Source organism: Dama dama, chromosome 20, assembly GCF_033118175.1.
Source record: "Dama dama isolate Ldn47 chromosome 20, ASM3311817v1, whole genome shotgun sequence".
In the NCBI taxonomy this organism is placed as follows: Eukaryota; Metazoa; Chordata; class Mammalia; order Artiodactyla; family Cervidae; genus Dama; species Dama dama.
In genome coordinates, this window is record NC_083700.1 from 78,289,105 (window position 1) to 78,305,620 (window position 16,516).

General features: G+C 41.4%; 1 protein-coding gene across 3 annotated transcripts in view; it reads right to left on the reverse strand.

The window, feature by feature from the left end:
• The window catches only part of CACHD1 (cache domain containing 1), a 229,998-nt gene that overhangs the window by 8,887 nt on the left and 204,595 nt on the right, over positions 1 to 16,516 (reverse strand). For 2 of the 3 annotated variants that reach the window (XM_061121691.1, XM_061121690.1), the window contains 10 exons: positions 10,614 to 10,736; positions 9,277 to 9,376; positions 9,073 to 9,189; positions 6,656 to 6,816; positions 6,255 to 6,341; positions 5,263 to 5,379; positions 3,702 to 3,853; positions 2,239 to 2,400; positions 790 to 867; positions 58 to 159 (listed from right to left, as the gene is read on the reverse strand). In XM_061121691.1, coding sequence (XP_060977674.1) covers positions 58 to 159; positions 790 to 867; positions 2,239 to 2,400; positions 3,702 to 3,853; positions 5,263 to 5,379; positions 6,255 to 6,341; positions 6,656 to 6,816; positions 9,073 to 9,189; positions 9,277 to 9,376; positions 10,614 to 10,736 — 1,199 coding nt within the window. The remainder of the gene's footprint in view (positions 1 to 57; positions 160 to 789; positions 868 to 2,238; positions 2,401 to 3,701; positions 3,854 to 5,262; positions 5,380 to 6,254; positions 6,342 to 6,655; positions 6,817 to 9,072; positions 9,190 to 9,276; positions 9,377 to 10,613; positions 10,737 to 16,516) is intronic. The other variant, XM_061121692.1, reaches the window with a different exon arrangement.

The following is a 16,516-nucleotide window of genomic DNA, read 5'->3' on the forward strand; positions in this document are numbered from 1 at the left end:
CAGCCCATGAGTACATCGGGGTCCTCAGGGCCTCAAGGGCAGGATGCCAGATCTTACCATGATCACTTTCTGTTCCTGAGCGACCCCAGTAGCGACGCCTCCTTTCTGGACTGTGGGCATGACGTTCGATGACTGCGGCTATAAATCGAGTATTGCTGACTGTGGAAGGCAAGGACAGTCAGTCACACTTAGGCCAGTATCTTTACTGTATGATAGGCAAATCTGCTCTAAGCAGGCTCTTTCACATGAAAGGGGTTGTTATTTGTTAGAGAGCTAGAATGAGTAATTTTTAAAAAAATTTTGAGGATTAGGGAAGTTGCTTTTAGGACTGGGGCAGGAGGTCCCTAATTACATATCTTCAACATGCATCAAGAAGATACACTTTCCATACAGTTAAAGGCCGAAGCATCTCACTGCAAATGGAGCTCTCTTTTGATAAAGAAATGTTCTTTTTCTTCTCCCCAGTTGTATACATTAGTTAAGGGATTTAAAAAATGCATACCTGATAACTCCCTTTCTAAAATGCTATACTGGAAAGTAATGAGGAGGAGGGAGAAAGGGAAGAGTAAGGTGTTTCAGGTCCAATGTACTTAATGCAACAAAGAACACTCTGAATTCTTTGGAGATTTTCAAAAACAAAGCAAAGACCTATGCTTCCTCCTAACAAAAATGGGAGATAAAAAGAATCCCATCATGTCAAAGCATCTTAAATTTTAATACAAGAAAGCACATTTATCCTGGACCGGCCCCCTGCTGACGTGTTGGTGCGGAGGCCGCATGGGTACTCACTGATGCCTCTGTCGTCGTGGCTGTCGTCGTCCCTCTCATCTCTATCGTTCTCCAGGTTGGACATACGCACGGACATTTCTACCCATCATTAAAAAGAGAGAAGCATGACTAATCACACAGAATCACCCACTTTAACACCCGCAGAGTGCTCATCTGATGGCCGGGTGACAGTATTCCATCAAGAGTGAACTGAGGCCTTATCTCATTTTTTTTTTTAAAGGAGGAGGCAGCAGGAATCAGAATAGGGAGAACAAGAGGTACATAATCCAGAGGGGCACCTGAGATGGATTTCTAGAGACAGAGGAGAAAAGAAGTTGACTGAGGCTAACAAGTCTTTAATCTGCTCCTTCACCAGCTCAATGGACACGAGTCTGAGCCAACTCCGGGAGATAGGGAAGGACAGGGAAGCCTCGTATGCAGCAGTCCATGGGGTCGCAAAGAGCCAGACGCGTCTTAGTGACTGAACAACAGCAACAGATACCTGAGACAGAGGGAAGGGGCCTAAAACCAGGGCTGGCTGTGCTGATAAAATGGTGCTGCAGAATCTAGAAGCCAAGCCTAAGGTAACACTGGATGACTGTCATCTTTAGTCGAATCAAATCTTACCAAGAGGAAAGAGCTTTGTGGTCAGCTCAGTTACTAAATCAGACAACATGACCCCATGATCCCCCGACAGGATTGTGACCACAGAGAACTATCCCAACATCAGCTAATCGTGACTGCTACCAGGCTCTTGACCAAGTCCAGGAAAAATGACGAGTGAGCCTTATCTCCAAAAGTCGGGGTAACACTAAGGGCTTTTAGGATGATAGGGACAGTCATTTGCACCCTTTTTGCCCCTGGCAAATGAGCACAGATACCACACTTAACTCCTGATATGGAAGCCATAATTACTAATTGCTCATCTTGGCAAGTTCTTATCCAGGTTGGACAGTTCTTATCCTATTTTAAGAACTGCGATCATCGCTTTGAGTGTGTGTTCGTTCACACATATAATAATGGCTACAATAGAACAGACTCCTGCTCTGCCTTTAGTGGCCTGGGCTGTCTTTGATCTGCCCATCTTTTTTGGAATAGCAAAGACAGCACATCTGAGCTCAGCGAAGAACAGAATTTCTCACGAAGCCTCCCAACTCCCTTCTTCCGGCTTCTTCCAGAGTCAGGCTGAGGTGGGCTAAGGAGCCATGTAAGGAGAGACAGAATCTAGGGATTTCCTAGAGAACCGAATGGGGCTTGCAGGATTCAGGCCTTAAAGAATGAGCTGTGAGCTAAAGGAGAGAAGCAGGCTTTGGGGACTTCTGAATCTGTTCCACAGAAGCAGAAAATATAGTGCTATTCTTAGAGTTGCTTAAAGGCTTACAACTAAAAGTCACTGTTCTTCTAGCCTGGGGACAACCCTGGGGCACCTGCTGCTTCCTGGAGGAGCACGGGGGTTCATTTCAAGCTCACCTTGGGCAGCAAGAGGAGACATATGCTGATGACTCCGGCGATGAATCTGATGGCGGTATGCGTACACAGCCAGGACTAGGACCATGATGCAGCCCATAATGCCTCCAGCCACCGGGCCCACGGGGGCACTTTTGATCATGTTCAATGTGACCACCTCATCACCTTGATCAAAATAAACAGAGACATCCCTTGTGAAGACTTCCCAAGTGTAGTAGCAGATGGGGATGGGGGTGAGATGGAAAGAATCTAGCAGGAAGGGGTTGAGTGAAGATATGTAAGAACAGCTGCTTTAAGGCTTGACTTTCATGAAGAAGACCCACCAGTATGGAGGAATAGGGCTTCCTTTAATTTCTGGTTCTCAAATTAAATGTGGGTTGCTTGGCAGGGCAAGAATACAGTTGGCAAGGACTGGTAAAGTAAGTGAATGGATGAGAATCACTTAGACATGCAGTCTAAGGGCCCAGCTCTGGGGTGTGGGCTCCTCTTAGTACAGAGGTGAGGGAGGCGACGTGTGCCTCTCAGCAGATATTTACTGGACCTGGTGTCATTTATTTCAGTTGATCTGTCATGTTACCTCCAAAAAGGATCCCATTTCAAAGTTTATGGGCTCCCTTAAAAATACTATTTGCACTTTTCAGGCAGGAAACTGCAGGTGGGACTATAAAGTGACTTCTAGGAGCAAGGTCACTTCCGTCATGTCCCAACCTGATCCAATAGTCATGCATGGGCTCAGAACCCTTCCTCACAAAGGAAAAGCTTTTCTTCCCCAGAAAGGCTCATGCAGAGAGATGTCAAAAAAGGCATTCACTGAAGGTTTAAATATCTATTCACCTGCGACCATGCTTGAGATGCTTGTGCTGACTGCAGTAAGACACGGAGAAAATCTCAGGTAGTATTTGGGGGGTAGTATGCAAGTAGTATTTGGGGGTTTTGGGGGGCCTGATCCCAGTGGTGTTCCTCCCAACAATGTCTCTTTACCCCACCTAAGTCGCCTGCTGCACTGGACAGCGTGGGCTTTTGTTGACCTCAAGGCCCTAAATACTGATTTGGAGCCCTAAGATGTCTGTCTTCAAAAGTCGTGAGAGAAGGACGCAGCAGGAAAGCGATGTCCACAGGTCATTCTGCCCATCACCAGCCCTGCGCTCCAGACAGCTGGGATTCACATTCATACAAACCCCACAGCTCAGCCGCTCAGAAATCAGGCCTGATATTTCTCAGAACGAGCTTTATGGGAATGCATTTCAGGCTTGCAAAACTTGGCAGGAAAGATGGCTGCTCACTCTGCACAGGAGAGCTAGCCAGCTTTGAAAGTAATTATTTGCCTTGGTTTTGCAACTCAAAACTACTGGCAAAGGAAACAGGGAAGTAGGGTAGGGAATTATTTTAAGATCTGTGTTCTAGTATAGAGGCCAGAAAATATGTTTTCAAGAATCAAGTTATTCTGGGTTCCCCCCAAACATTACCTATTGCTCCCATGTCATCAACATAGGGACTTTTGGCTCCAACGATCCCCCCAAAGCATTCTTTCTGGGGTGCACAGTAGGATTTGTCCAGGTGGGTCTTCCCATCGCTGTCCACCATGCACCATTCACAATCCAGCACACCGAAGCAGTCCCTGCCAGAAAGACAGTGCTGAATGTTCCAGAAGGCAGTGTCAGGCAGGAGCGAGCACGTGGACCTGGGCACCAGACAGCTCTCGGGGGTTCCATGACTCAGTAGTGCTGTAAGTCCCTGAGCCTGAGTTGCCTTTCCTTGTAAAAGGAGCACGGCCATTGTCCACCAGGGGAAAGCTGCCTAATGTCGCTCATCAGCTTGGAGATGAGAGAAATAGAATTGCTCTCTGTTACTCAAACCATGAACTCCACACATCATGGGTTAGTGCAGGGTCACTTAAAATCATCTTAAAAGACCACACGGCCCCCAAGATTTGTTAGGCTTTAGCCTAACATTCTCCAGGTTTATAGTTATTTAAAAAAAAAAAAAAAAAAAGGAAGGAAGGAAAAAAACCTGATTAATCAAGTTTGGGAAATAGTGATCAGTTAAACATTTCTTTACTGCAAATTTCTTAGAACTTTTAATATGTTGAGTGAATTTTGACACTCTAAGAGAATATATGCAGTGTTTCTCACACTTAATAGGCTTTGGGTAACTGCGTAACACACCAAGTTAATCTATCTGATACCCTATAATTCCTCTGTTAAAATACATACCAAAAGTAGAACTGGCTGCCCCTTTCACCCACTAATTTTGTTGAATCAAATGGCAACCTGCAGCTTTCTAGTCCCAAACACCCTAGGGAGGAGGTGGAGGGAGCAGGGATCATACAGTTTTTAGTTCTCAAAACTGCCATAAAGTATACCTGTTTTCTAAGAAAGAAGAACTGAAGAGTTTCAATGTATCACACACACAGCTGAGTTCTGTTTCTAGAACCCATGATTTCCTGCTCCCTTGGCCTTGCTTTGTCATGCCATTTCCTCTCTTATGCCTCTTATTTCTAGAAAAGTTTTCCACCCACAGATGAGGTTACTAATATAGGTGTGTGTGTGTGTGTGTGCGCATGTGCAAGCGCGGGCCCATTAGTTGCTCAGTCGTATCTGACTCTCTGCGACCCTATAGACTGTAGCCGCCAGGTTCCTCTGTCCATGGAATTCTCCAAGCAAGAAAACTGGAGTGGGTAGCCATTCTCTTCTCTAGGTGATCTTCCCGACCAGGAATTGAACCTGGGTCTCCTGCACTGTAGGCAGGTTCTTTATCATCTGAGCCACCAGGAAGACCACTAACATAGGTACATGTGCCAAATATCTGTAACAAGTAGAAACCAAATAACACTAAAATTGGTGGATAAAAGGCAGATAAAAGGCAGTTTTAGCTCTGAAAAACTGGCACATCTTTTAAAAACATCAAAAATGGGGATGATGAATATCATCTGGAAAATCTCGTTGAGGCCGCTGTCCTCTATTCCTTCCTAAGCTTTGCTCCCAGGTCTGCGATGCTGACGTGAGGTCAGCGCTGGGCACTGCTTACCCACTCTGCGTCCTCTGACTGCACCTGCTGTTGACGCACTGGTGAAGAGCGTCCTGCAGGCCGGGGTCAATGGCTGTGTACGTCACCGGCTCCTGGTGCACCTCGCAGCTTGGGTTTCTGCGAAGGAGCAAGCTGAAGGTTAGGACCGAGACCATCCGCATTCCAAACTCATCATGGCCTTGGCCCCTGCCAGTGCCAGAAAGATCTGGGTTTGAACTCTGGCTTTGTCATTTACCTTTATGAAATTGGGGCCATCTGAAAATCTGTCACTGAGAAAAATAATGCTATATTATGTGTATGAAAGGTTCCTACATGTTTATCAAAGGGTAGACTTGAAAATTAAGCGACTTACCAGGCATACAGCATCTGACATGTTAGGCACTTAGTTAATGCTTTCAACAGTCTCATACTTTTTGTAAATAGTACATACAGTCATAAAACTTTTGTAGAATTTTTTATTCAAACCTGAAAGTGGGCTTCATTTTAAAATACGATGGAGTTTGAAAACTAGCTCATTGAACAGTTCCATCACTAGAATGAATCACCTTCTTATAATTCCAACTTGAAACAAATCTATAAGTAAGACTCTCAGTATAAATAGGCACACACACATATGTAGTCTTATATATATATATATATATATATATATGTATATACACACACACACACACACATATATACACATATGACTTCCAGTATAAATATGCACATATAAATATGCACATATAACACATATATATGTGTGTGCTCAGTTGTTCAGCTATGTATGACTCTTTGCAACCCCATGAACTCTAGCCAGCCATGGAATTTTCCAGGCAATAATATTAGAGTGGGTTGCCATTTCCTACTCCAGGGGATCTTCCTGACCCAGGGGTTGAACCCATGTCTTCTGCATTAGTGGGCATGTTCTTTACCACTGTGCCACTTTGGAAGCCCACAAATATATATATGTCTGTGTATGTGGGTATATATATACACGATTTTTTATTTACCTGTTCTCTGCATTGGTGAGGTTGCCAGTACACTCATTGACCTCTAGAGGGCACTCACAAGGACATTCACATTCATTTTGTTCCATTCTGAAAAGCAAAAGGAGTTACTATGCAGAGGGTTGATAAACTGTATGTTGTACACACACTGAGGGAGGTGAAATAAAGGCAACATGAGCTAGCTAAAACAGGCAGTAAAAGCTATCACCAAAGGTTTAAATATTCAACTGACCTCAATCCACTGTTCTCTGGACAAGGATGTTACAAACAACAGTTCTAAATGCTTTTGCAACCAGGACTTTCCTTTAGGACACACCTGAGCACTTTATATATATGGTACAGTTGGCATCAGTTAAGATATTCAATAGGTGGTAAACAGAGAGTATGTCCCACCCCACTTTTACCGGTGACAGTTGAGACAGAGCCGGTCTACCATGCTACAAGCACAGAAGGCAAGAGAGTCGCATGTTTCGTTGACAATGCCCACAAATGCATTGGTTCCTGGGATCCTCGCCAGCCTGTATTTAGAACAATGACTGCCATGCACAAGGTTCGTCAAATCCCCCTGTAGACAACAGACGTGTCAGAAGTGACAGACAACAACGCAAAGATTCAGCTCTACCATCCTGAAAACAGCTTACAACAAATCTTTACTTCTGATTAAAACAGTAATTATACAGTCATTGCTACAAATTTGGAAAACATAAAATTTTCATAAAAATTACCATCAGTCAGAGATAGACCTCATTTAACAGTGTGTGTATGTTATTCTTCTACCCATGGTGGCTCAGACAGTAAAGACGTCTGCAATGCGGGAGACCAGGGTTCAATCCCTGGATCGGGACGATCCCCTGGAGGAGGGAATGGCAACCCACTCCAGTACTGTTGCCTGGAGAATCCCCATGGACAGAGAGGCCTGGTGGGCTACAATCCATGGGGTCACAAAGAGCCGGACACGACTGAGTGACTAAGCACAGCGCAGTACATGGTGACAGGATATGTTTTGATAGCTCTTTCTCTAATTTTTCTTTTTTTAAAACACATAATGATATAAAATGAAAATAACTGCAAGAAGCAATAAAGACAACTTTCAGGTACAGAATAGCCTAAAATTTATCCAAAGCGAAACTGAATCAGCCAAAAACATGTACCCCCTGTCTCCCCCTCACCATCCCTTGGATAACAAATCTCTTATTCTAGAATAATACAATTATTTAAAAACCAAAGACTCTTTAAGAGGCCAGTTTTCTGCTTCCAGAATATTTAAACAATCTAACTAAAGTGAGCATCCTTTTCTTCATTCTATCACAAAAAAAGTGATAGGTGGCTTCATGAAATGTCTACAATTATCTGAAAGCCAAAGATTCTAAAGCAGCATTGTAAAGTTGAATACGGTCATTTTTCTGCATGTGTCATATGTAGTGGGCCAATTATTTAATCCCATTCTTATTTCCATGCCAGTCCTCCCTTAGATGTGCATAGTGAGGATAAGCCTAACTCTGAGAATTGTGGCACTGAAAGGGTCTTCAAGAGGTCTCGATGAATTCTCCACTGCCTGGAACACGCCCTCCTTTACAAGATAAGCAATAACATAGGCTTATCGGCCTGTTAGCTCCAATAACCAGGAATGCTCCAATTCCATTTTGGAATAACTTGGGCTGTTAAGAATTTATTCTAATTCATATTCCACTAAAATTTGCATTTTGAAAAATTTCTACTGGGGCATCGTGGCTTGTCTCCTGAAGGCTCAGAAAGTCATTGTACAGATGACAGCAGATATGCTGACTAAGGCAGACTTTCATATGACAGCCTGACCTGACAGCCTCCCTCTGATCACACTCATGTTTGCCCATGTCTCCTTTATAGAAAGTGCTCCTCAAAGTATGGGGGCAGAACAGAGTAACAATGACTTCCCCTGCTTTGAAAACACTAACCTATTAATATATTCATTTAAAAAACTCTTCTATTTCCCCAGACAATTGTTTTTGCAATCACTTTTTCCAAGCTTGTGTTTAGGATTTTCATTTAACCAAATACATCTTTATGATTATTACTAATTTTTAAAATCTTTGGCTGTATCCTGCAGCATGTAGGATCTTAGTTCTCTGACCAGGGATAGAACCTGCAACCTTTGCATTAGAGGGTGGAGTCTTAACCACTGCACCACCGGGGAAGTCCTTTATAATTACTTTTTTTAATGATACATGTAATGATTTGTGAATAAAATTACCTCTTGTGAATAACTTTTTGAATGTCGATTCTGTCATGACCCATTGTCTCTAGGATTATGTACAAATTAATAAGTATATCCTTAAGGACTCTAACCATATCCAGGTAAGTTTGTAGCATCTCAAATCATAATAGAGTATTCTAAACTAAAAAAAAATATATTTTTGGATGATCTACGTGAGTGTGGCACCATGTGGTCCTCTCTTCCTGTCTTCTGGAGATTACTCAGTCTCCCTAAATTACTAAAGCCAAATTAGCTTAGTTTCTAGTCATCCGCCCTGTTTCATCCCACATGTATTTATACAAGAATGTGGGAAGAGACTGCAGCAGACATTTCAAAGGGCTTAGATTGGATGAGTCTTTAAACAAACAAAACCAAGGCAAAATACTAAGTGTGAGACCTTAAAACATTCACTTATCCACTCTGGGCTTTATATCCCACAATCAAACTGGGGAGCTGGACTGTCACGGCCTATCACTCTAGTTCCCAGGCAATGAAAACAGCTGGGAGTAACCCACATTCAGACAGAAACCATGACTCCATTGCAACTCCACAGCCAGATGGGAGAGGAGAACGTGGAGGAGTCCTTACCACAAGGCTCGTGTTGAATTTATAAAACCTCTGGACCGTTCTGTCACTGAAGCTGTTGCATAGGTTCTTCTTGACAAAGTTGGGGTGGTTCAGGATGTCATTCGCTACCAGGGGTTCCTACCAAGGCCAAGCAGAAGACAGATGCCATGTCATTAGTGAGCCGCAGGCCACTTGAGAACTGGGCTCCAACTTCGTGACAAATACCTTGTGGGTGATGTGCTGTTGCTCCACGGGTGCATGTCCTTTGGGGTCGATGAGGGTTGGATGTGCCACCAGATATCCCCTGTCCTCCATAATGAAGCACCTATACCAAGACAAGGACATCCCTCATTCATAGAAGCCATTGCTCTATGCTTTGGAGAGCATTTATCTTGCTAGTCCTAACACAAACTGCATTTATCTCAGGTCCTCAATAAATGTGCATGGACTAAATGAAGGAAGGCTGGCAGTCAGGTGACAGACACGTTATTCTCGAGGTGCTGGATCACCTGGCATAAGGTTTAAGGTCAGAGAGTTATACCTGACTCTGAGTTCACCTATATACTTCATAAGAATGTGACCACCCAGACTATGTAAGATGGGCTCAACGATCTTTTGCAAAAACATGTAAAGCGAGACTCTTCTTTTTTTCCTGGGGAGGGAGACTGTGAAAGAAGCAGCTGTGAGTATTTACAGGCACAAATTTTAAGTAAATCATACAATTTCTTCTTTCAATGATAAACATATATAAAATATAGAATTTTTATATATTTTATATATATTTATATATATTTTATATATATATAAAATATATTTATATATATTTTATATATATGTCTTCTTAAATGCAGAAGACATACAAAAATATATTTGATGATAACACTAAATAAGTGAAGCTAGAACTGATTTCATCAAGACTATATTCTGCTCTGTTTTACTCTCCATTCATCATAACAATTTGCTGTGAATCCTGCATTTACCCATTAAAGGCCAATGTGAAATTTAGCAGGGACATGAAGCATGGGCCATGAGTTGGAAATAAGAAAGCTATTTTAAAAAGCAGCCTGTATTAAATCAAGGGAATGCCCTTGCTTTGATCAGACATGCTCTTCTGAAATTCAGGCAGCAAAGACTTTCGGTTCCATGAGCCTCTTTCTGGGGAAATGTACAAAGGAACAAAATGTACAAAGTCTAAGTGTCTGAAAATCTCACAAAGGCTTTGGTTTAATAACTAAGTTCACATCAAAAGTACTACCCAAGAGTACCCTCTGGTCTTTCTAGCACCCAAGATATGGGAAACCTGTAATTATTGACTACTAGAGAAATAAGAGGTTTTGGAGAATTTTGTGCTACAGTTACTCCCCTTGTTAGAAGTCAAATCTGTTTGTTTAGTCATTAGCAACACGCATTTTAGAAATTAAAAGAATAAAAACCTCCTTAGCAGGACACCTAGGCATTGGACTCAGTTTCTGGTGCTATGACAAGGTGGCTGGCATTCCACTAGACATCCTTGTCTTTGTATTATGCAGCTAGTTAGGATACACAGTCCCTGAAGGGCTTACCTTATTTTATTGCCACCATCTTGGTTACAAACTGGCAACAAGTCCATCAGAACCTTGTAGAAGTATCTAAGCGTGAAATCAATGCCCATCACAGCCACAGTATGCCCGGAAGACAGCTGTGTACTTCACGTAAAAAAGATCAGTAAGAGTAAGAGGTGTGTCTTATTTAAAGGCAAAAACTATATTCAATCATAGGACATGGTATAGTTTCAGAAACACATGCTCACTGTTCTCCACACTTTCCACCCTTGGAGAAACAATTAACTAAATGACCAACGTAGCATAACATGGAGATTTGAACTGTGGTGCTGGAGAAGATGCTTGAGAGTCCCTTGGACTGCAAGGAGATCCAACCAGTCCATCCTAAAGGAAATCAGTCCTGAATATTCATTGGAAGGACTGATGCTGAAGCTGAAACTCCAATACTTTGGCCACCTGATGTGAGGAACTGATTCACTGGAAAAGACACTGATGCTGGGAGATTGATAGCAGGAGGAGAAAGGGATGACAAAGGATGAAATGGTTGGATGGCATCACCGACTCAATGGATATGAGCTTGAGCAAGCTCTGGGAATTGGTGATGGGACAGGGAAGTCTGATGTGCTGTATTCCATGGGGTCGCAAAGAGTCAGACATGACTGAGTGATTGAACTGAACTATAGATGTTCAGACAATGGTGGGATTATTCTTTGTCAAGAATATGGGGGTGGGGGAGATAGGTATCAGATGGGAGGTTTAATACGTGGCTCTCAGGGTTCCTCCCAACAAGAAACTTTTTTTTCTTCAATTTAAAAAAAATTGAGATATAGTTGACTTATAATGTATTAATTTCAACTGTTTAGCAAAGTGATTGTTACACATTTAAAAATATTCTATTCTATTACGGCTTATCAGAGGATACTGAATATAGTTCTCTGTGCTATAGTAGGATATTGTTGTTTATTCATTCTATATATAAAAGCTTACATCTGCTAACCCCAACCTCCCACTCCATTTCCTCCCCATATGCCTCCCCCATAGCAACCAACAGTCTTCAAAAGGAGCCTTTAGACAAGAAGCTTGAGTGATGTCATTATTTCCTTCATTTTATAGATAATGAAAAAAATCTATAGTTATTAATCTATATATCCCATTTAATAGAGATCTCAAAGGTTAACTAGTTTAGGTCATACAAAATTTAGTAAAACCAATGTTTCACTTTCTTCCTGCAACACTATAAAGTTGGCTCTACTCAAAACCAGCTCATATTCTAGAACAAGACTCTCCTGGTTCATAGGCCAGTACTGTCTCCACTCAAAAATGTTTCTCGCAAAAATAGGAGCAAACACAGAGGAAGTTGGGGAGGACAAATATGCTTGCTGGCCTTTTAGCTCTCAAACCCTGGCCTTGTTGGTTTCTATCTATTTGGCTCCTGGGATGCTACTTAACCTTTCTAAGGCTCAGCTTTCATATCTGAAAATGCGGTTAATGACAGTATCTACGTCAAAGGGCTGTTACTGGGATTAAATGGGAGAGTGTGTTTATAGAGCTTAGCAAGCTGCTTAATATACTGAAAATACCTAATAAGGAGAAGTTACTTTAAAGAAAACTAAACATGGCTTTAAGCTCAGGCCTACACAGCGAGTAAACATTTTATTCTTTCAGAGAAATTGCTAAATATATCAGAAGCATAAGCATTTCATTGGAACTGAGGTTCTTCTTAGTTTATGTTCATGGGTAGTTGAAGGATCTTGGGTTAACTTAACCAATGAACTCCAATATTCCTATACTGGTTAAAAATTTGAAGTTTATTCCACATGCGATGTTTCAAGTGCCCATCATTACCGTTATTTATCTGCCTAATTTCTTCATTAAGAAAAATACCAAAAGAAAAATGATGCTGAAGCTCAGAAGAAACTTCCCAAAGTAAAATCTTCTTCTGGAAAATCAAAACTTGAAAGTGAAATTAGCTTTGCCATACAGACAAACTGTTGATTGTCAACATTAATCCTAACATATTAACTCAACCCTCATCACTGACCCCTCACTCCTGTTGAAGCAAACAAAACAAAACTAGAAAAGGGGACCAAGACCTGCAATGGAAATTTCCATCAGGAACTTCCCTAATAGTCCATTGGCTGAGACTCTGTGCTCCCATGGAAGGCGGCCCAGGTTTGATCCCTGCTCAGGGGAACTAGATCCCATGTCACAGCTAAGAGTTCACGTGCTGCGACAAAAACCTAGTGCAGCCAAATGAACAAACATATAAAAAAAGGAATTTCTGAGGTTTTCCTGGTGGCTCGGTGGTAAAGAATCTGCTTGACAATGCAGGAGACACAGGTTGGATCCCTGATCTGGGGAGGTCACCATGCCACGGAGTTCTAGAGCCTGAGAGCCAGAACTACTGAAGCCTGTGCAATACAATAAATAGTAGTTTCTGCTCACCACAACTAGAGAAAAAACCCTGAAAGCAACGAAGACCCATCACAGCTATAAATAAATAAATAAATTTCTATCAGAGCTATTTTGGGCATGGATGGGGGAAGACCATGTTGTGGGATTGTCTTTGAGAGGCTACTGCCTCACAAAGAGCTCCTATTATTACTTAAGTAGCTTAAATTCTACCACGGGAACAGTTGAAGACTCAGTTACCTTACAGGATTTGTACATTGTAGATGTAATATTTTGCTGAAGTACTAGTCAAAAGAAGTCTAAACTCCTCTGGCTTGTTCAGGAAAGAGAGATGAGTCTGCCTAATAGTCATCATTATGACGGTAATGGCTTCTATAAACTGAATGTTCACAATTGATAGGCATTCTGGTAGGCATCTGAATACATCACTTCAGTGATTTCTCACAGAAACCTTATGAGGCAGTACTTCCAGAAAACCAAAGCTTGGGGAGATTAAGTGTTTGGTTAAGGTCACATAGTGAATATTTAGTGGAAGCCTGAATTTAAACTCAGGGCCTTTAACTTCAAAGCATGTGTGTTGTATGCTAAATCACTTCAGGCATGTCCAACTCCTTAAGACCCTGTGGTATATAGCCCACCAGGCTTCTCTGTCCATGGGGATTCTCCAGGCAAGAATACTGGAGTGGGTGGCCATGCCCTCCTCTAGAGGATCTTCCTGACCCAGGGATTGAACTGGCGTCTCTTATGTCTCCTGCCGGTGGACTCTTTACTGCTAGTGCTACCCGGAAAGGCTGTATATTGCTAACCAACAGGTTTTCTGCCTCCTTAGATCTGCATGGCATTCAAAAGTTTCCAAGCGATTTTAAACCATTTATTTAATTTCCTTTGAAGACATCAGAAAAGAATTATGATTCCTATTTTATAAATGAAAAATTAGGTTTAGAATGGTTATCAATCACTTTTTACTTATGGCTTAGAAACCAGTATGAAATCTGGTTCTTTCTATAGCACTATAGCTGCCTTAGTAAAAAATACAATTCAGGTTTTTGGGGACAAGTTGATTTTGTTTCTAAAATTCCCTTGCATGCCTGCCATCTGCTCCCATATATGATAAACGCTGTGAAGTAAAAGCATATATATTGCCCTTGGAAGTCTAGCATTCATATTTTCACCTGCATTTGAAAAATGTCCATGGTTACCATAGCAACTTATAAAGAATACCACAGGAAAATGAAACCAAACCTACATTTCTCAGCGCAACATTGCATGCTGTTTGCAGCACTTTGGTGAGATTTTCACTGCCAAAGACTTGTCTGACCAGTTCCTTAATCACTGATTGTACTTCGTCACTTCTACCACATTATCATCCTCCAAAGAACAAACACCTAGATTCTCAGGCCACTAATAATGCTGATGAAAGAATCAGCACAGTTGCTATAGCTGTGTAATTGATATGTGAGCACTGAAAAGCCTGTCCTCAAGCGTGCAGCCCAACTGCATTTGAAAACCAAGGGAGAATTAGAGTGCTTCACAAGTTGAACATTAGCTTAAGTTCTCTCTTCTGACCCATTAAAATGCCAGAAATTTAAAGCATGAATAGCGTGATAATAAAAGTAACTACCATTTATTGAGGATTTGACATTGGCAAGCATTTTACATGCATTATCTATAATTTTCATTTTTTCAGTTCAACCCAGGCATTGCTACCTCTGTTTTACACACAAGGCTCAGAGAATCATGGAATATAATACTAATAAAAACATTTAACATTTATTGAGCCCTTGCCATGGGCCATGCAGTGTTCTTGGAGGTTCATGTATATTACTTAAAATAATCTTTAAATCATCATTTGAGGTAGATCCTAATATCCCTCTTTCGCAAGTGAGGAAACCAAGGCAAAAGAGGAACTTGTTAATAGTCATACAGACAGTAAATGGCAAATCTGCTTTTTCAGAGTAGAATCCATCTTAGGGGAGAGCAGGTTCTCAAGTTGGCATGTGAGATCAAAGTCACTGGTACTCATCTGGAAGAAGTCCCTTTGCAGAGCCCACCTATGAACACATTCGTTAAAGCTGTGGTTGCCTTGGTTGAAAACCAGAAGCAGTAGTTGACTTGCATTCTAAATTATGCAGTGAACAAAATAGAAGGTTTTAAATAATAAAAACATGCTCACCTAAGGAAAATGTTCAAACAATCAAGTCCATGGGACTGCATATTGATCAAGGCATGAGCAGATACTTATTCCTGGATACACTCTCATTGAATGAGTGTTGGACAGGCCTTTTAACTCTTGTTAAACTTAAATAGCTAAACTTGTGTAGTCTAAATATACTATCAGTGTTAGTCGCTCAGTCGTGTCTAATTCTTTGGGACCTCATAGACTCTAGCCAACCACGCTCCTCTATCCACGGAGTTCTCCAGGCAAGAATACTGGAGTGGGTAGCCATTTCCTTCTCCAGTGGATTTTCCTGACTCTGGGATCAAACCCGGGTTTCCTGCATTGCAGGCAGATTCTTTCACTGTCTGAATCATAAACAATAACCAAATAAGGGAACTGAACCTAAGATATTTTCTAACTTGAAAGTCCATCCTATTTCCATCATGCTTCATTTGGGATGACATGATAAATATTTATAAATAAATGAGAAATTCTTCCACCCACTCAAATTCTGACAAAAACAAGTACACGAGCATAAATATCTGCACCTCTGTGATCCCCCTGCCTCCCCTACAGCAAAACAATACTGTGTAGGAGGAAAAGTTAATGGTTCTTGATAATGAGTGGCTGGCGGGAGAAGCCAGACCAAGGGATAAGTCAAGGAATAAGTAAGACACACACAGGTAGGCATCCTCTTCCTGCTCTAAGCATCACCTTTAAGAGCCTGATTCCAGCCCACGTCCTTGTCATCAAATATCAAGGTGACTGCTGTCCCCTCAAAGAAAACACCTCTGTTTACTTTTTCTCAATTGACTAGAATATATGAGAGAAAAGATAAGTCTTGCTATTCAGACAATAGTAGGTATATGCCTTATAGATGGTCTGTTACTAAAAACATTGAAAAGATTTGTTCTAAAAGAATGTTTGCTTGTTCATATGTGATGAAGCCAAATAGATACCATGCCCTGAAAAGAAATCAATATCTGGCTGGCAACAGTGCCCTGCTTACCATGGAGACGCAGGTCATGCTATTGAAACTCCACATAGCACTGCTTCCCAATTCTTGTTCCCAATGAACTAGCATTAGAAGAATTCTACTGATGTCAGTCATTTGATATATAATGAGCACCAGTGAAAAGCATAAAGTTAGCAAGAAAATCTGTCTCCCATAAATTTTAAGGCATCATTACAGATACCAGTCAAGATATAATCTCTATTGGTTGCTAAGGAAAAAATTATGATTTGTACAATGAAGGGATTAAAACAGTGTGTTTGACTTTCCTCCCTATCCAACATTTCACTGACATTTGTAGTTTAAATACTGAAACCTAAAAAACCTGAAATATAAAGCACC